This window comes from Corvus kubaryi, unplaced genomic scaffold, assembly GCF_017639235.1.
Source record: "Corvus kubaryi isolate FWS band 111438036 unplaced genomic scaffold, C.kubaryi_AGA036_p1.0 37334, whole genome shotgun sequence".
NCBI lineage: Eukaryota > Metazoa > Chordata > Aves > Passeriformes > Corvidae > Corvus > Corvus kubaryi.
Genome location: NW_024581108.1, coordinates 11,738,244 through 11,758,853, shown reverse-complemented (window position 1 = coordinate 11,758,853; position 20,610 = coordinate 11,738,244). Strand labels below are relative to the sequence as shown.

At 36.4% G+C, this 20,610-nt stretch overlaps 1 protein-coding gene across 3 annotated transcripts in view; it reads right to left on the bottom strand.

Annotated features, from left to right (window-relative positions):
- The window catches only part of COL24A1 (collagen type XXIV alpha 1 chain), a 127,389-nt gene that overhangs the window by 83,504 nt on the left and 23,275 nt on the right, over positions 1–20,610 (bottom strand). For all 3 annotated transcript variants that reach the window (XM_042030290.1, XM_042030291.1, XM_042030292.1), the window contains exons 5-12: positions 19,141–19,194; positions 17,106–17,159; positions 15,309–15,362; positions 9,808–9,852; positions 8,573–8,626; positions 7,344–7,388; positions 5,097–5,150; positions 4,354–4,398 (exon numbers count right to left, since the gene is read on the bottom strand). In XM_042030290.1, coding sequence (XP_041886224.1) covers positions 4,354–4,398; positions 5,097–5,150; positions 7,344–7,388; positions 8,573–8,626; positions 9,808–9,852; positions 15,309–15,362; positions 17,106–17,159; positions 19,141–19,194 — 405 coding nt within the window. The remainder of the gene's footprint in view (positions 1–4,353; positions 4,399–5,096; positions 5,151–7,343; positions 7,389–8,572; positions 8,627–9,807; positions 9,853–15,308; positions 15,363–17,105; positions 17,160–19,140; positions 19,195–20,610) is intronic.

Here is a 20,610-nt window from a genome sequence, read left to right as displayed (position 1 = left end):
TTTCTTGCTTGAGAAAGAAAATGGAATAGAATTCCACCACTGTACTGGCTCTAATCTTCCTTCCTTCCTGTTAGGGTTTTGAAAATTACTTTACTTCTTTCAGATGTTCCCCACTGCAGAAGCACATAAGTTGTTGGGGAAAAGTGATTTGATTTTTTGTTTGGGTTTGTGGGGGAGGGGGGGAGGGTTTTGTGGATTAATTTTTATCAGTTTAGTATTGCTAGGCAGATCTCACTATTTTACTGGAAGAGGCAGATGTAGCTAACTAGAAACTCATGCTATTAGTTTGAAGCAGTACCATGAAATATTTTCATGATTGCTATCACTGTATGGAATTGGGAGAATAGAGGTAGCACAAATCTACAGAGAAATCAAAATCATTTTTAACTACAGTGTAAGATCCATATAAGAGTTTACCAGAAAATTTGCAAAATACTAAGCTGGAAAGGGATTCTACCTGGAAAAATCCAAGCTATGGCACTCAAACCAAACAGACTTTTATTGGAACTGATAAATCTCACACAGTATTATTAGAGTACTGAGGTAACTGAGAGATGCACTGACCTCAAGAAATCAACCACAAAGAACCTGAGCGCTACTAATCCATCCCCCATGGGGAAAAGGAGCAAATTCCATCCTTACAATAATTTTTATGTGAAATGCTCTTCTTTGTCTTTTCAGTGTTTCAATATCTTTTTACCCCTGTGTGTATCAGGAACAGTACTTTGAGGCATTAACCTTTCACCTCAGTAAGGCCATGTTCAAACCTGCTACAGGTCAAATGTACAATTTGTTTGGCCTTTTTAAACTACTTTGTTTGGAGGGCATCCACACAGCTGTCCAGCTCAGGACTTGCTACAGCAGGGTCTTTCCTTAATGGAATGGGGGATATATATCATACAGTGTTATATGAACAGTAGTCAGGAAGACAATATAAAACTGTGTCAAGGAGATGGAAAAATCATATCATAAATCAAAGCAGTTTAAGCACTGCTTAAGCCATATTTGGCTTTAGTAACAAGCCAAAATTCTATAAAAATGAAGGCAATGTTTTATGCATATATATACATGCATGTACACTGTCAAAATCTGTTGAAACAACCTAATAGTTATTAACTGTCAGCATCATGCATGATAATGTGAAGTAATCCAAGACAGTCTCCTATAGCATCTTTTGGATTGATTTTAGCTGGAGATTTGTTCTGCTTTCTCCTGTTAATTCAGAAAAGCTAAACACAGGAATTCCTCTCACAACAATGAATTTTTTGTTCAGCATCTGATCACAGAACTCACAAATAAGAATCTACAGCAGTAACTGTAAGATCTAACAATACAGGTCTTCATATTGTTGCTGCCTTATCATTTAAAAAGTAGAGGTTCTTAGGTTAATGGTTGATAAAACAGATTTAATTGATTCTCAAGGTGTACACCATTGGTCAAATTTTTTCCCAACTCTGAAAATGTAGTGTAAAATTTTACACATGCAAAACAGATATTTGAGAGTGACTATGTTGTTAAAAGCTACCAACTAAGAGGATGTAGACAAAGATTAATTTATGACCCTTTCCTAAATAGCATATTTTGGTTGTACTGCCCACCATTGGTAGATGTTGGAAGAGGCAGAATTGTCATAACACACAGGCATATTTTTTTGAAACTCAAAGGGGAAATGAAGGATGCAATGGGACAGTTTTACCAGCCACACAGAATCACAGATGCTGGTCACAAGTGATATAACACAATCCCAGCATAGCAAGAATTACAAAAGTGACGGACCACCTGCAGTCATGATAAGGGCATTCTCAACAGCATGTGTCTTTGAACTGATACTGAAAAATCTATCTTGGTAAGTAGAAAAATGAAAGCAAAATGAACAGTCACAAAAGTCTAAAACTGGAAGCAATATAATAATACTACTGTGCAACAAGTGTTTTATTAAATCAATATTATCATTTAACATTATTATTAAGCATACAAAGGATGACTATTCATAACTGTAATATCAAACAGAACCTGAACTATTTGTACAGTTACAATGGACTTAGTTACTAAATTCTTGGTAAAATTTACAAGGTCTATTCTGACACATTGACAACTGGTTTTAACTAATCACAGATAGAAGAAGACTAAAAATCTTCCCCCAAATGTGTAGGCAAAAGCAAAATGCATCATGCTAACAGGACAGACAATGCATTAAAAATACTGCAGAACTAGCCAAATTTCATATTATGGTGATACAATGGAAAGAAATTGAACACATATACTTCTACCATTAAATATTTTCTTAAAATGATATTGTGTGCAAAACCAATCTAAAATTCAAACAAATCCTCACTCTATAGATTCAGGCAATTGAGTATTTTGTTCCATTTCAAATATGCCAGAAATGTTACAAATATGAACAACTGTTCAGTAAACCTACTAAATATCAGCATTTTGTGAATTATAAATGTTTACAATCCCTTGTATGATCCACTTATTCTATACTTTAAAGTTACTTTCCAAAAATGAGATTATACTTGGGATCTGATTTGTTTCAAAAAGATCTCTGCCAGTCAGACAGGTTTGGTTTTTTTTCTCAAGTATTATTAGGGACAGTTTTGCCCAAAGAAATAAGTTGCAACCTAGAACAAAAGGTGATGAGCCTGACCTCAGGCACTGCAGAATTCCCATGCCAAATTTCTTTTAGTGACAGTGTCCTGCCCAAAGCACTGTTAACTCCAGGGCACTGTGCCAAAAGACTTTGTCATTACAGCTACCATTGTTAGGCGTTAAAATAACACATCATCTCTAAGCCTGTGATCCAGCAAAGTACTTCAAGCCAGGTTCCCATGTGATTGCTCTCCTGGTTGGACCCCCCATTAGTAGCCTTTAGTCAAATAAGTGCTTTATAGATCATAGAAAGGAATCGGAAATTACAACATTACAAAGAAATCAATACTGAATGAAGGTAATCACAGACGTTGTACAGAGGTGCTTTTGGTGCCCTGTCACCTATGTGAATCCTCTCTGAATAGATTTGTATAAACAAAAGTCCTTATAGAACATAGCCTGGCACTGACAGAAGCTGTGCTCTTACTCCAAATGGAAAATAGCTGCTTACCACAGCAGACACAGCACCAAATGACTGCTCACAGCACCAAATGACTGCTATGGATGGGGACAAATACTGCCCAAACCACTACACTGGCAGTCAGAAGCCTCAGTAAAACCTGCCACAGAGACAGACAAGATAAGCCAAGACGTGTTTCAGTGTACTCTGCTGTCACCTCCACTTCCTATTCCACACTGAACACAAGCCTTTGATTCTCATCCACGTTCTCTTCTTTCATAAATGTTGCATGAGACTCACTAGCACAAGACACTGTGAACTTCTGCAAGGTATTGATGGCACAGAGCCCTTCCTGCCCAACACTCAGATGCAAAAAGTAGCATTTGATCCAAATTAGAAGCAAACTACAATATGGTCTGATGGTAGCTTCAGAAAGAGCACACTGCATTCATTAATGGCACTTCGCTTGCCTTTCTTTATATCAAAGCAATTCTTGTAGGCTAGTGGCTTTTTTGGCTGGTGTTAGATCACACAGAAAACAAAACATAATTAAACAGAATCCTCTACAACTTTCACAGCATTCATCAAGGGCCAAATGATGATGATCATATTACTGCTGAACAAACTCGTTCAACATGGTAGATGAAAATAATCTGAATTGGTGAGCGCAACTGACTGCACAACTGGAGAACCCTATGGTGTTTTCCAATCTCAAACCACAAGAAAGTTAAAATTGGAAACTCCTGGATAGCTTCAAAGAACTAAAATAATATGGTTGCAACAGAAAACAAAACATTTGGCATTGAAGATAGACCACAGGAAATATGTAAACTTTGATAATGTATACTTGGCAGATTTGTGTTTATTCTCAGCTGTAGAAATATATGTTAAGTAGAGGACAGCTTTAATTTACCATAGTCCAGAAATATCAGACATTAGAAGCAGTTGATTTTCATCCAAACCAACACCAGACTTGTAAAGCCTGCATCATATCCGCACCTTGTGCTAACACAAATTTTACAGAATATATTTATGTGTTTCTGTCACCTTCTAACCCTCCTCACAGCTGATATCAGTAACCTATCACAAGGCTCACAGCAATTAGCCTTCCACACTTCAGAACATCTAGTACTTATAACCTGCACAGAATCCGCAGTTCTGAAAAGTACTAATTGAAAACAACAGAAAGTAATCTATGGAAAAAATAAAACTAACTTTTTTCAGCTGAATAGAGTCACAGAGTTAATTCTAGGTGAACTGACATTGGCAGCAGGAATTGCAACAAGTATTAGAAGCTTTACCTGTCTCCCTTTAGGACCTCTTTTTCCATGGAGGCCTGGGATACCCTGAGAAAGAAATAACCCATGATAAGTAGGTTTTCTTTTCTTCAGTACTTAAATTCAAGTAACTAAACCCGCATTTGATTAGAAAAAGACAGTGTGAGAAACACCACCATAAAAAAAAAATTTAAAAAGGATTTGAGCAAAGTATTATAGAGAAAATGTCCTACAGCAGAAACGCAAACTTTGCTTGTCTTTACTGTGGCAACATCTGAACAACTGTGAAAAAGGGCCTTGTCCTGCTTCCATCAAAGTACATGTCCAGACAGCCTTTTTGCTCAAGTGAAATAAGAAAAAGCTCAAGCACAGAGTGATAGAGATTAACATTTCCATGGCTGGTTTTACTGCAAAGATTATCTGACAGGAGACAAATATTAATTATTGACAAAATGAAATTGCTTGAATAAAAAAAAAAAATTCATTCATGCTCTGCTGAAGAAAAAAAATAACCCTAATCCTTGCAGCTGTAGACTAAAGTAAAATAATACTTTACAACTGCTCCCCATTTTACTTCAGCACCAGGGCATTTCACTGATTAGACTAATTGGGTATGACCTATTCATCTTATTTTCTTCACATCAGTTTTGCTTTTAACCAAAAAATATTCAAATGAATCATTATACTTCGTATATTTTCCCCCATTCTAACATATATTGCATTACCACATAAACATCAACATTTCATTAATGTTCCACTAGGCCTACCCTTTCTCCTTCAGGTCCTGGTTGTCCTGCCTCACCTGGAGGTCCAATGAAGCCCTAAAAACATAAGAACAATGCTTGTTTTCAAGGCTGCTTGTCCCTCAGTACTGGCCAGATAGATGTTCATGACACAGGGATTAAATTCAGGCTCATTTGAAACTACCAGTGAAGCTCTAGAAATTTAAATGTGATTAGGATTTACTCTCCAACCAACAGCAAAAACAATTTCCTGTTAATTTTCCTGTTAATTTCCTGTTAAAAGGGTACAGAATAAGTTAATAAAGAAGTACTAAGAAAGTGTTCTAATAAGACAAGGTTGCATCAGATGCATTACTTATCAGAATAGATTAAATCAGCAACTTTTTTCTGAAGTTAAACTTATTCATGAACTCCATCAGAAAATAAGTTCTCATCTTATTTTGTGATCATTGTTAATGTGTGATCATTGCTATCTGTAAGAGTTCTTACAAGAAAAAAGTTTATCTTAAGATAAGCAGAATGTTTTTCTTATAGTTCAGTCACAATGCATCTCACTCCCACCATTCCTCAGTTGTATGGAGAAATGGATTCTGCACTATCAGATTCAAACTGAGATTGGAATAAAAATATTGCATTAGTTACTAGAATAGAATTCTTTGCTTTCATATCTCTCCCCAGTTCTTCAGTTGTAATGATTTAATTTCTTGGGGGTTGATCTTTTTTTTTTTAATTATGAAAGATGGTGCCCATCTTGTCATCCAGACGCAATGAGAGTAAGGGAAACAAAAGCACTTCTACAGTTTCTTAAAACAGCTGGGAAGCAGAGCACAGTTTGATTATAGGAATATTTTAAAACTAAAGCTCTAAAGATACTTCATATCATGTTGCTGTACACCTCCACAGCACAGCAGTATGTGTCAAGGGGGTTGTGTCATCATTTTTACTGGAAGTTACTTTTAGAATTCATATACATGATTTAGCCTTAAGACATGACAGGTGTTTTTCCCTAAAATTACTCATTCATTGGCCATTTTTAGCTTTGTGTAAACAGAGAAGCAGTTACTTTTCAGAAAGTGACTGGGATCACTTATGTCTTGTTGGTTGAAGGGAGGAAAAGACAAAATGCAGATGAGAATCTGAACAAAAATAAACTGAAGAAACATAAAAGAGACAATCCCTGAGGGTGTAATATCTGTTGGCACTTGATCATGCCAAACTAATTTTTCCCATCACTGTAATGAAAACTGAAATAAAAAAAAAACCCATCCCAAAACCCCCAGACATATGTTTAAGAAGCTGCTGCAGGTAAAGGCCTCTAGTAACCACACTTAAAAATAAGACAAAAGAAACTCTTGCAACACCGTAGGATTACATTAATAGACACTTGAGAACACAATACACTGCTGAGCAAACTGAACATGAGCGGAGGGCCTGAAAACACCCAGCAAAAGCCTCCTTCAAATTCTAGACGCAACCAGCCAGATACAAGTTTCTGGAAACCTGTGTCTACTCCTTGAAGGTGAGAGTCAGTCTGAAGAAATACTTATATGTGCACAAGCATGTGTAAGCATGCACATTTCTATTTAAAGAAAACAAAATTACACGGCACCCACCCAAAAAACCAAACCAAAACAAAAATGAACTAACCAACAAACCCATAACCCTCAAAAAAACCCAAACCACCAAGAAACAGAGAAAGAGCACCATAAAACACCAAAAAAACCCACCCCAGCTAGGAAAAAACCCAATCTATTTTACTTCCAAGAATAACCAAAACCAAACCTTGAATGCACAGAGCGTTAAGAACCTTCAGTCCCTGGGATACATGTAACTATGACTGAGTCACTCTAAAATCTCAAGATCCCTTTTGTGGTTTTTATATGACAAGACTGTTTCCCTTTATCTACTTCTGCAGCTGTTACAGGTTGCAAATGTCAGATATGTCTCCCTTCTTGACAACTTCCATTATGGAAATAACGCTTCAGGCCTGAAACATCCTCACACACCCAGCATTGCTTCCTTCTCTCCCCTGCATGCCAGAGGAAGGGCAACAAAGGAAAACTGCTCTATGCTGCTCTCCATGGGGAAAAAATAAACTCTTGCATGTATTTTGAAAGAAACACTGTGTTTTCTCATTTGTAGGTTCTATAAAGGCAGTGGTTCTGCAGGCATACAACTTGCAGAGCTGAATCAAATTCTTCACCCCCTTTCTCATCTACTGTATAGGTAAACATAGACATGCATGTCAAAATGCTTCAGATGCTTACTTACTCTTACTCCTTTAGGACCTGGGTTACCTTCTAGTCCAGCTAAGCCCTGTTACAAAAAGACATGAGTTGTAATTAATTTTAAACAACCAGATATGCTCTATGTAAAAGAATGGCAGCAGCACTTGTTAACTGTAAACTGGCAACACATTCTTGAAATTTTTAAGACTGAAGAAGGTGTCATCAATAGTGCCCTGAGACCATGCTAACAAAGGTCTCCCATTAATGCATGGCTGAACCACAGACCATGACTGAAACTTCCATTACATCAAAATTATTTCTTCTGGGAGAAATATTTTTCTCCAGACACAGTGATCAGGCATTAGGGTGACATAATTTCACAAGATTTTTTATGAGCTTTTATATTTGGACACATTTCAGTTATGTTTAAGCTAATGTCAGAATTACATATGTGGTCCAAATGTTCTAAAAATTTTACGTGATTCAACACAAAAATGTTATCATCCATTACTCTATAAAATATTGTAATGGAATTTAAAAATATATAGCTATTACAAACTCAATCCAACAAAACACTGAAGTATTGGTCAAATTCACCCTTTAAGCAGACACAAAGCCACAAAGTCAATTATTGTCAATTTGGCTCATATACCTTTACATGGGGAAAATTCTGAGTATTTCTACTTTATATCTTATTTGTATTACTGCACTGAGGTATCTGTTACCTTGTACGTAAACCAATATTTATATAAGTACTTGTGTTTAAAGAAAGTTGCTTTCTGGCTTTATTGGTTCTACTCAAATATCCAAATGGGAAAAAACCCCAAACTTTTAATGTTCTCCTTCGCTAAAGGACTGAAGAAATAGCTTCAGCAGTGAAATAAATACATTGGTGAAAAATCAGGAGGAACAGGCAGTTTCCTACTGCTTCTGGACTTGAAATACAAAGAAGACAAACCACATAGAACCACATGAGGTTTATGAAGGGAGTGTAAAGTGTTCAGACATTCAGTACTTTGGTAATGCCATTTCTATATTCCAGAAAGGAACAGCATTACTGCATCTAACCCATCAAAGTTTAAAAACCATGAGACTCAACATTCCCTTCAGGCCACTGCCAGAGAAAGAGGTTTGTTTCAAAGAAAAATGACAAGACGTAAACAAATACATTTTTACAATTAGCAGTTTCAAAAGAGTTAGATATGGTACTTTTGAAAATAATAAAAGAAAAACAAAGAAAAAAATGCAAACTCATTTGTATAGTTACTGCACCTGCCTGCCAGGGTAACCAACTGCCCCAATACTGCCAGCCATTCCTGGAATTCCCTAAGCAGAAAAGGAAGAAAGAAAAGGAAAAGAAACAACAAACATGTTTAACATCATGGTTTGGATATTGTTTTATCATTTCTCTTTTAACATCTACTCATATGACACAGCTTAAGCACATGGAAAAATTACTCTTTAAGCAAGCTACATAGAATACCCAAAAATTGACTCATCATACATAAGTAACTCTGTCAATTTCAGTTACATATCCTTTAAAAAAAGTATAAGATTTTGTGAAATACAACAGTGCATGTCTTATTTCCATAATTCAAAAATAATTCAGGAGGACTATAGGAGGCAGGTCCTAATAATGAGGTAACTTCACTGGTCTTAGCTGTATTTGAAACAAATATATTAAGCTTGTCATTAAAGAAGAATTTTTGTCCTTACAAACACAATTTTTGTTTTGTTTCTTCCAGAATTGGGTCAATATAGCACTGCATTAATCATGAATGTATACAACTCCCTCCACCTTCTTCTTCTGATGTTAGGAATCAGCTTTTTTCCCACTAATTATTTCTATCTCACTGCTAGATTATAGCCATCACAGAAAACTTCCCATGAGACTGCAATAAAAATGACCACTCCTTCAGTTAAGGTTTGGGCATGAAACTCATGAAAGTCATGGATGACGTCCTTGAGTTTTCATCTCCCTTCAGGTGTCTACCATCTGTTATCACCACCATTTCCTTTTCAGTGTGATCCAAAAGGAGACTCCTTCCATCTACTCTGCCATTAGGAGCCTCATCAATGCTAACAAGAGGCATTAGCAATTGGATGTGTTTGAAATGACATTCAGATTGCTTCCTGAACTGACATGGAAGTGTAAAAAAGCACTGAATAACTAACTATTTCATTTCCTGCATGCTGGGAGATATAAAATGCATTAAATCAGTAGAAGTTTGAAAGAATCCAAAATGTGCCTCTTATAAGAATTTTACATCCACATCCTCCAAGCTGGTGTGGCAGTTGAAAAATGAGCTGGTCTTTTCCATTTCATTCAGACTACTTTTTTGCCACACTGGTCTCTAAACAATCTGAATTCTCGCTCAAGAGCTGTCCAATATTTCCTTAAGCAGTTTACACTGATTGCTTATATTGAACACTTAACATGGATTACACATTCTCCTATCCTAATTGTTCATCTGCAGAGTGCACTGCACTGTGCTTTCATCCCTTACCTGCTCACCCCGTGGCCCTTGCAGTCCTGGGTAACCCTTAGGACCCTGCAGGTAGAGAGAGAGATCCATAATGAATACAGTTAAACAAACAAAATGGACCTTCTTTGCCTACTCTATTCTCTCTTTATCAAAGAAAAAAATCCACACTTGTCTGCCTGCAGCATTAGTGTGGTTTACATTCAGCAGCTCATATGAAAACTGAGCTAGAGAAAAGAAGTAAGAAAACATCTTGGCAGTTTAGAAAATTTCAAGACATCAGTATGCTTAAAGACAGTTCCAGACTCGCACCCTTTTAAACAAATGAGTACATGGGATGCTGTCACCAGTTACTGCCAAGATTGAAGAACCAGATTCTGTACTGTGCATTTCCCCATTCCAAATCCTTGTCACAATGCCCTTTCTGAATGAGGCAGTTCAGAGGAAGGGTGTAAGTAGAGGGTCATCCCAGATTATTCTAGGACACACTCAGGAAAGCAGGCCTTCCAGGACACAAAACATCTCTTCTTAAAATTAATATAGAACAGATTTCGGCTCTTATACTATGGAATTTATATCAGCAGGGAGAACAGCCTCATCCCAGAAATCTTCTGTGCTGAAACTACAGAAGGACATGAAACTCTTGAACTTCACTCCCTGTGCATTGATAATTTCAAGCATGTTTTAGCCCTTAAAGAAAAAACAGAATGAAAATAGAGCTGGAATCTGCCATTTCCATCAGTACACTTAAAAGAGGAACCACCTTCTTGAACATCTTTACACCAGGCTTAACATACCCAGACAAGCTGGCCTAAAAGGGAGGCTGTAACAGTTGCATGACTGATTCAGAAGCCAAGTGTCTGGTCTCCACATCCCTTGCAAGAGATACTGGAAATACACAAGTCCAAAAGCTACAGCTCGAAAGACAAGGACCAAAACAATCATTATTCTAGATAGAAATCTATCATAAACTTGGACTCAACGACATTAACTAAGCAGCAGGAGGGTCTTGGCTGATGTTAAACATCTGTCTGCCTTGCAGCATGATGATACTCATCAGTCAGTAGAGACTTGAGACTCAGTGTAATAAAAAGAAATTTTGCAACTGATTTCAGCAGATCAGGTATTCCAAAGTTTCAGATAAGCTTCTGTGTGACCACAACAGTATTGCTGCATGAAATTAACTTTATTATCATATACAAAATTAAAAGATGAAGTTATTTTGCTTCGTGACAATTTTGGTATAAACGAGTAACTCCTCCTTAGCTTTTGAAATATGTCTCAGAAAACTACAATTTTTTACAGTCCCAGCCAACCCCTTATTCCATGAGTTTTATTCATTACAGAATTTTATCTTCTCTCTATACTTATATAATCAACTAAAGCAGGTGTAGCTAGAAGAGATTCCTGAGTAGTTTCTTATTTTTGTACTAGAAAAAGAGGAAACCTATACGCAGAAATGCTCAATGAAACGTTTATCACAATTTAGTTTCAAAGTGGGTCATTTTAGCTGATTAACACCTGCATTACAGTCTCAAAAGAAGGCACAAAAGAAAGTGAGTTTTAGGACTGATTACTGCTGGGCATACTTCTACACAACAGCATTTTACTTCTGTCAGAGGAAAACTACTCTGAACTCATATTTTAGAATAGCATGTCCATATTTTTATTCAGCTTTAACATGGTCTTAATTCATTCTAACTCACTCAGTGCTGGTTGGGAATGGATCTAAACCACGCTAAAATGAGTACCATTCCAAAGAGACAGTTTCACACAGAGGTTTCTTTTCCTGAGACTTAGCTAATCCTCTTAAAATTCTTAGTTTTTTATTAGCTTGAGTTTGTATTCTTGAGTGTACCCATATAATTAAGATGCAGTTTACTCTGAGCTAAGATGAAAATTAAGAATAAGAATACAAGTTCACATGCACTGATTTGAAAAATTAATTTCCTTCCAGATTTTAATGAAGATTAATTCTCTGACTTAAAAACTCAGTGTGGAACAGAATGGTTTGAAGCTTCCAATTACAGACTTCGAGCACAGATTTCAAAAACATAGCAAGTTGTAAGAATACTTTGGTCTGTGTGAGAGAAAAAGTATTTACTGCCAACTAAAATGTAGCAAGTTTAAGCGTCTGACTTCTACCATATGCAGCACAGTGGGACCCAGACTGAGTGAAGTCTGTACATAGCAGTTTGTATATAACAGCAAGGACTATTTAGGCTGTGTCTTTCCATCTTACTGCTGCCTATTGTGTTTTAACACAATTTCTATGTAATTGTTGTTAAAATCTAGCACAACATTGGCAACTATGCTAGAGTGCCAAGAAGTTCCTGTAAAAATCAGTAGGTAAAATGTTATGACTAATGCTACAACCCTCAGCTACAGAGAGATATTAGTCTTTGAAAAGTATCAGCTAAAAAATTTCTGGGCATGGGGTAAGTCTAGCAAATAAATGGACTCACATGATTCCTCACAATGCCTACTTATCAGCTCCACAGTGTCACCATACTGCCTCCAGTTTTGAAAAAATGTTTCATCAGAGAATGGCTTTGTTTTAATTTTCCTTCATAGATCCATTCTATCTTGTTTGCTGATGTTTATTCCACAACTAAGATTTCACCTAGCAACTCAGCCCAAATATCCTATGGAATGGAAATACCACTTTTGTCTTACAGGACTGGAGTTTCCTTCTTCTCGAGGGAAATTGGATTCTGCAGAGAAGCACTGGGAGACACTTGGTAGCATAATGCTGACACTGCCATAGGTATATTGCTTTTGAAATTTGCTTATCAGCCTTACCCTTGCATGAGGGCAAAGTGAAGACAAAATGAAATATGGAGCCCTTCTCAGGTTGAAACCAAGTTTTTTCCTTCCACATTTCTTACCGTGCTCTACTTCAGTATGCAAATTTTATCAGGATTTTATACACCCAGATTCTCATCATTACTGTTACACACATGTTAGACAGAATAAACAAGAGAAACAATTGTGGCCAACCTTTGTAAAACCCTTTTCCAGTGTCATTGCAAAGCACCCGTAACTCCTCAGCACTGCAATGATTCGAATGTACTGCCATGGGATCCGGCAAGTTCATGCCCAGGAGTGCTGTCCTTGGGCTGACAACCCACCCCCACCAAGTGCTCTGGCTTGTAGGGGCAAGTACTTGCCTCTCTGTACAGTCACGTAGGGCCATTTAGGGGAGAGGGAAAGAGGGGCCCTATGAAGTCTCTGGACTGATATAAGGAAAGTTTTAAGTGTTGATTAAAAATGATTTAAAAAAAATGGGACACCATTAACTCATATGCAGGACTTTTTTAACCTTTCTTCTTACCTGAATGAGAAAGAATATTGGAAATATGCTATTTATTTTATATATATAGAGAGAGAGAGAGAGTGTATCAAAATATAACATATCATAATATCATTCTATTATATAAAATAATTACATGCAATAATTATATAGTAACAATATATTGTTGATTTATGTAATTATATAATTCATTTTATAATATAATTTAATATATCTCAATACATAATTTCTCAGTAGTGCTAGAGTACAAAGCAAAGAGGATGTATTTGATCCTTCTGCAGTTTTTTTCTTGTAGCTGGTTTTCTTCACAGCTACTTTGCTCACAATCCTTTGAAAATAATTTGAGATCACAATGAGCTAACAGCATATTTACCTATTTACACATACCAAAAAGCAATAACTAAAGATCAATTATTTAAAACACGATAACCTGTGGGCTTGTCTTTTTAAAAAAAGTGTGAAATACTTTTAACTGTTCACAGGGGTAGTGCTGTTCAAAAGCTGGTATTCTTAACTTCTGCTTGACCTGGATTGTGGCTCAAACGTGGTTCTAGTTAGTGTCTGATGTGTACAACATAGAAACAGAGTAAAATTTCCAGTGATCAAGTGAGCATGATTCTCCACAGAATTTAACCATCAGACAAGGAGTGAATTCTTGTGGCAGGAAGAAAGTATGATGCCCATAAGATTTTCATTTCCTTGTCCCCAAATATCAGTCTCAATCCAGGACAAGTGACAGCTGCTTCCCATCTAAAAAGCTTTAAACATAAAATACTTTGTTCTCAAAGCAAACCTATAAACCTGACTAAATGAAAACACAGTACTTGCAGAATCTTAAGATTGCCTGTGATCAGCAGTGACAAAACCTAGCAGTGTCCAGGCTTGGAGGTTAGCTCTCAACAGAAGAAATGCAAATTCTTGTCACAGCTATACATTTTCTCTGTTCAGTGAGCACTGGTCCATGTGTTTAGCAACATAAATTTCCACAATCCTCATGGTGCTAATGAGAACGTTGTTTTCTGGTCATATTGTTACTTGTTTTGGTCAAGTCTAGAAATTAATGACTAGATGGCAAAAAAAAAAGAAAAAAAAGTGATGCATTTTAAGATTGAGACAATGTTGAATGAAGCCACCCTACAACATGACAGCACTGACTATAAATTTTGTTGCAATGCCCTTTTTCTTTAGATTCAATAGCAGGTAAGCATTAATTAATATTTATTCTCCATATGTTAAAGATTAAGGTAAAAAATACCAGGGCCTACCTTTCTAACAATTAATTCTGTCCTTTTGCAGCTGTCTTCAGTGTTACATACTGCTTCAAAATTCTGCTGTGGTATTTGTTCTCCATGTTTTTCTATTATACTTGCAACACCAAACTATATTCAGCAAAGATATCATTTAATAGCAGTTTCCTCCCATCTTTCTTGCTGATTTTTGTCACCAGTTTCCCACCACCTGAGTAATCGGAGCAGTCTACTGGATTTATGCCAAGTGACCTCTCCTTCCACATAAAACATATTCACTAAGGCTATTGTGCTCATTTTCTTAAGGTGGTCTCATTTCCTCTGTCGACATCCTTGATGTTCCCTTCCAAAACTGTCTCTACCTTCTGCTTTCCTGTATACATAGGACTAGGATAATTTGGATATATTTCTTAAATGCAGTATATGGCACCTGAAACTTCTCATGTCAAAAAGTACTGCATTATGTAACATCCCAAATTGGAACTTATTCCACCTGAGGAATTCTGGCACACATTTGGAAAAAGACAAATAATTCAAATGCAGAAATACTGAGCTCATGATGCCACGGAACTTTTTCTACACTATGAAATACACAATAAAGAAAAATACACGAAAAAAACTTTTATATGCTGTATTATAGCATATAACTACACTGAAATTGAACACAATTGAATTTAAATGGTTGCATTTCACAGGTAAGCCTACCTTCCCTAGTAGCACTTCTCTCTGAACAGGGAACAGGGGCACACCATGCCTTTTGGAGAACACCAACCTAAACAACTACAATTTACATCCTGCTATGATGACCTCACTTAATTCAATTGCAAGGGGAGGGTTTGCACAGTAGACACTGTACCAACAGCAAGCCTAAAGTTCTTCTATAGCCTCTTGCCCACCAGACATCCACCTGATGGGCACTGATTTGAGCCAGGATGAGTTACATGGAAATGGAAACAGAATCTTACCTTCTGGCCTTTGATCCCAGGTGGGCCTGGAAAGCCCATGGGGCCTGGATCACCCTGTACAACAGAAACACCCAGAATCACTATGTTTCACTGGAACAGGACACAGGACAATTAAAATGTAGGACTTAATATCATCTCTTCATTCTTGGACATTTGGTATGAAGAAGTAGCTAATATTGTTTGATTAGGCATAGATTTTTATTATTTTTTTAGAGGAAGAAAATTGAGAAGGCAACATGGTGGAATACTGCTGTTCTCTTCAGGTTCTTTGAATTTCACAACCACGTGATGGTATATGGGAACAAGAATCAAAACATCTCAAATTCTGGGGAGATGGAAAAAAGATGCAAATTTTTATGGTTGTTACAGGTGGGGAAGGAGGGAAGGGGTTTTCAGCTCTTTTCCTTCTTGCTCAGGACTGACAGTGAAGAGATCCACTCTTTCATGATTACTGCCTGAATTCAAACCCAGTAAGTTAAGGAATGCATCCTGGAAGTGACTTATCATCCAAGTAAATTTAAGTCCATTAATTAGAACGAGCAAATTTGATTTGAGGGAAAAAATTAAGAACGCAAAAAAATGAGAACTATAAAAATTCATATCAATTTCATAATTTTGGATTATAGATGCAGTCTACATGTATTTAGGATAGTCATACACATATATGGGTGGGCTTTAGACTGCTCTGTGGCTGCTTGGGTTCATGCCAAAGAACATAGCTTGAGTTTCAGGCAGTCATGTACAGCTCACCACACTATGATCTGATTGCCAAAAAGCTGGCTAGATTAAAATAATGCTATTTCCACAGAAACTTCAATTTCTCATCAGTGCATCAACAGACATTTCTGAACTTTTTCTCAGCAGCCCATAAATGTTGACAATATGTGTTTGTGAATTTTAGGGTTTGACAGCATGTATGCACTAAAAAATAAGTTGTGTCCACATCAGCAGCTAGTAAATGATAGTTATTTGCTAATGTTTTCCTCATAACAGAGGGTGGTCCTTGACTCTTACAGTGCTTTCTACTTGGCACAAATATTCCACAACTGATCTACTAGCAAATGCTCATAATACAACTTAGCATAAATGCAAAGTACTCTTAAACATGCAGCATAGGCTAACACATTAGAATGCAAGCATCCAATTACATTTTTAGTATTACCAGATTACTGACTATGTATGAAACTTCAGTGTCAATCTAAGAATGAAACAATCACAAGCTTTCAGGCCTACAATTCTATCAAGAATAGAACATTTGAATATTTATACTCAAACACTTGGGCAGAGAAGACAACTACTGGTTTGGCTAAAGTGGCTTAGGAGGCAGTAGCAGGAAAAGTCTCTGAAGTGAAAGGACAAATCATAGCACCAAGAGTCCTTTTAAAAAAGTGGTTAAATAGAATACAATGTGCAGTAATGTGCGCACTTGTCATCACCAAATTCTGTTTAACACAACTTTCTGGACTAATGCAAGGTACTGCAGAAAACTGGAATCTGTATTTTGTTATATCAGTATGAATCTAATTCAATTTCATTTTTCTAAACATACTTTTATTTTAATAAATTAAATCAAATATATAATATAAGTTTAAACTTTTAATATATTTTAAAATTTTCCTTAGATTCATTGTCTACCTGTGTCTACACTGGTCAGTCTAACATAATTAACTGCTAAAATACAGCAGTGTTAAAGTAAATACAAAGCATTTTACTGTTATAATGTGTCTGAATATTAAACGAGACTTTACAAAAGAATGGGACAGACAAAAAATTTTTCTATAATTAAGAAAATAATACCTTTTCTCCACATTTTGCCCGTCCTGGAGAGAATCCTGGGTCTCCTTTAGGGCCCTGTTGCAGAGAAATTAAGCTTAATAATACCATTGGGAGAGAATTATTAATAATACATGCTAAAACAAGTATTTGTAAATGTGCTTCCTATTATAGATATTTTTCTCATAACTTTTTCAGTAAAGAACTAGGAAAAAAATAAAATAGTGCAGGTTCCCACTGAAGTGAGATTTACATTTGCAAATTTCATGCAGTCACAAAACATTGAAAAGCAGATTTATTGGTAAATCCAAGCAGGATTATAGCAGACATTCCAGCCAAATTGCTCTACCCATGTCTCCATCACTTCAGGACACCAGCTGTTCCTCCAACACCATGCAGGATTATCAGGCTGTATTACTGAATGAACCATAACCTTGTACAGGTTTCCTCAGGCTCATCTTTCCCACAGTGCCAGAATACACAAAATTAGATTTTCTTAACGAATCTATTTTTCAGAGACACAAGAATAAAGCCAAACCTCATGGATACCCTTAAAATACTTTAAAAATGCTGCTGGATTTTTTATCAGGAATTAAATGCTGAGGACATCAGCCACTGGTTGGAACTGCTGGCCCTCACTCAGGGCTGGATCCTTTGCTGGAAGGATATTAATGTTGTGCCATGTTTCAGAAGCAACTGCATAAAGGATCCTTCAGCACAGGAGGGAAGAATTCATGCATCTTAAAGACAGAATAAAATTCTGCATTCTTTTACTGCTAGAAAATTCTTGCAACTCATCTGCCACGTTTTAAGATCAAACAAGAGTGTGTTTGTTTCAGTGTGGGCCAACTGGATCTTCATAGCCAAAACTTCAAGAGCACCTGGTTAATTTTTATTTAGAAAAAAACATTTTAGAATATACTTGTATTGAAAGGACAACTTTTAGTCTAACTGAAAGGAAAGAGATCACTAAGCACCTAGTAATATATATATTTTTTCATATTGAAATAAAAAAAATATATATGCATACACATATGTACAATTCCTTCCATTCTTAAACTCATGGGCAGAGCTACATAACTGATCAGAATTATCATCCAGTGGAGGGAGAAAATAATTATAAAACAAAGCCTAGCAGTAATTGGTTACAATTAATTATCTTCCTAGCAATATATTCTATTATATAGCCAGCATACGGTAAAAATTAATTATGAATCTTTAACTGTTCCTATAGAACTAGATAAAAACAAAAACCAGTCACTTGGTTTTACAGCACTTGGCACTGAAAGCTTTATTAAACTTCTTTTTATGTCCTCAAGCAGATTTCAGCACCTGTCATGACATGTCAGATTCCTGCAATTAGGAATCATACTAAACAAATTATGGTGCTGCCTTTTTCCTAACAAATCTATCAAATTGTTCAAACTAAATATGAGTTGAAGGCATTCTGCAACTGCACAAATCTGTCAAATCTGTTTAAAGGGCCTATGTTACACAAGTTTGAAGTTGTTATTTGAGCTTTCAGTCCAGTATTTTTTCTTTGATTTTAAATATCACAACGATAAATCTTCAGAAAATGTTTCTAGCATACTAATCAATAAGAATGTCTGAGATATTAGAATATTTCAATATCAAAAGTTGGACATGGACAATAAAATAGCAATTTATAGGCACTGACAGTCTACATTTTACCCTTTTCTTTTTTAAAGCAAAGCTAAAGGTTACAACAAGTAAGCATTTAAACTTCAGTTTATCAGGGGCTGAGCTGATTGATAGGAACTCTTTTGGGAAGTACAGATTACTTGCAAAGATAACAGTTTCCAAGTCATCATTCTGCATACATAGGTGTTTTTCTTTCCACTGAGTAATCTGCTATTTTGTTTTGATATGAAGTTCAATTTAATTGATTACATTCAATTAAAATATGTTTATAGTAGCAGTCTCCATCTGTAAACAAAAGTAGGCCAATTATTTCTTTTATAAGAAACAGTTCTGGGGCTTCCAAAAAGTCATTAAAAAGTTCCTGTATTTACATGGTGCCATACATAAATAAACTCACCTTGGGACCTGGCAATCCTGGCAATCCTGGGTTACCATGTGGTCCTGGAATACCCTATTAAAAAACCCAAACAAATGAAGAAGAACAACGAGCAGGATTACTCAGTACACCACTGAACAAATGTGAATGCTTTGTAGAGAATAATTTTACTGCATCTTTCCTGCTTTTAGAATCACCAGTTAGGATTTTCAAAGGATTCACAAGAAATAAAACATACACATTTTTATAAAAAATTGAAAGTGAAGTTGAGTACCCCCCCTTTCTTTTACAAATCTCAGTTTCTGTCGTCTTCCCAGGTAATTCTTAAGAGGTATTTGGCATAGTCACTGCAATGTTGCTCTCCAGCTACAACACTTGAAGGCATGGGATAAAATCAGTAAAATCATATTCTGAGGTACCCAGCTATACACTGCAAAGGGAAGGAAGTGGGTGAGTTCTCAGTGACTTAAAAGGTGTCTCAAAGCAATGCATCCCACCTCCTTTTAAAAAAAACCCTCAGATTCTCCTGATTCTCCCACAGCTACTGTAGAAAATGGACTTGTTACTAAAATAATTCAACTTAACCTATTCCAGGAACAAAATAAGCTATCAAGACTATCTCACTATCTCTTGCCTTCCAGTATAAGTGTCTGTTTCTGCAACATATTCAGCAATCCCCACTCCTTGAAAAATTGCACGTTAGGAAAAATATGGGTTGCAATGGCTGTCAGCAGCTATTTATCTTCCAGGTACTGAAGGACCAAACCAGCGAAAACCTGTCCCTGATAAATTGGCAACAAAGCTTCTGTTGACTTCACTAAGGCCAAAATTTTCCCAAAATTCCCTAATCCAAATACCAAATATAATAAGAATACTTTTCAACTTTATTGTATATTCAGTGGTCTAACAATAGATAAACTCGGTGTTTGTCTTTCCGACACAAGGCTGAATTGTATTCATTATAATCTACCAATTATACCTTGCAGTAACACTGAAAGCTGTATCTCTTAAGTGCTCCCTCTGACTAATGACAATGTTGACATAACTCCACAGAAATGCTAATCCCATGTGCTGTTTGAGAGATTAATTTGCACACTGGCAACTTTGGAGGCACTCTCAGGGATTTAGGAGAAAGGAAACAAATAGAAAGTGCCAACATAGCTGCAGTGGCTCCTACTTTTGCTTCCTGCAATGTTACTGTGTTGGGGCACAGTACTGCAATACAGAAGTGCAAAAGCATTCTCATGGAATGAGAGGCATCAGAGGAGTTTCATGTCATCATTAGTTCTGAAATTGCTGAAATTTCGTCATTGAGAAACTTGGAACAAGCCAAGACACAAAAAACATTGTCAGATGTGGACTTCTTTATCATAGAACTGCAGGGATCAAAATCAGTTTTCAATGGAAATCTCTAACCATTAATCACACATTCCCCAAGTGTCCCAACCATGTGGATCTCTGTCAGGATCAGGCTTGGACACACACTCTGAT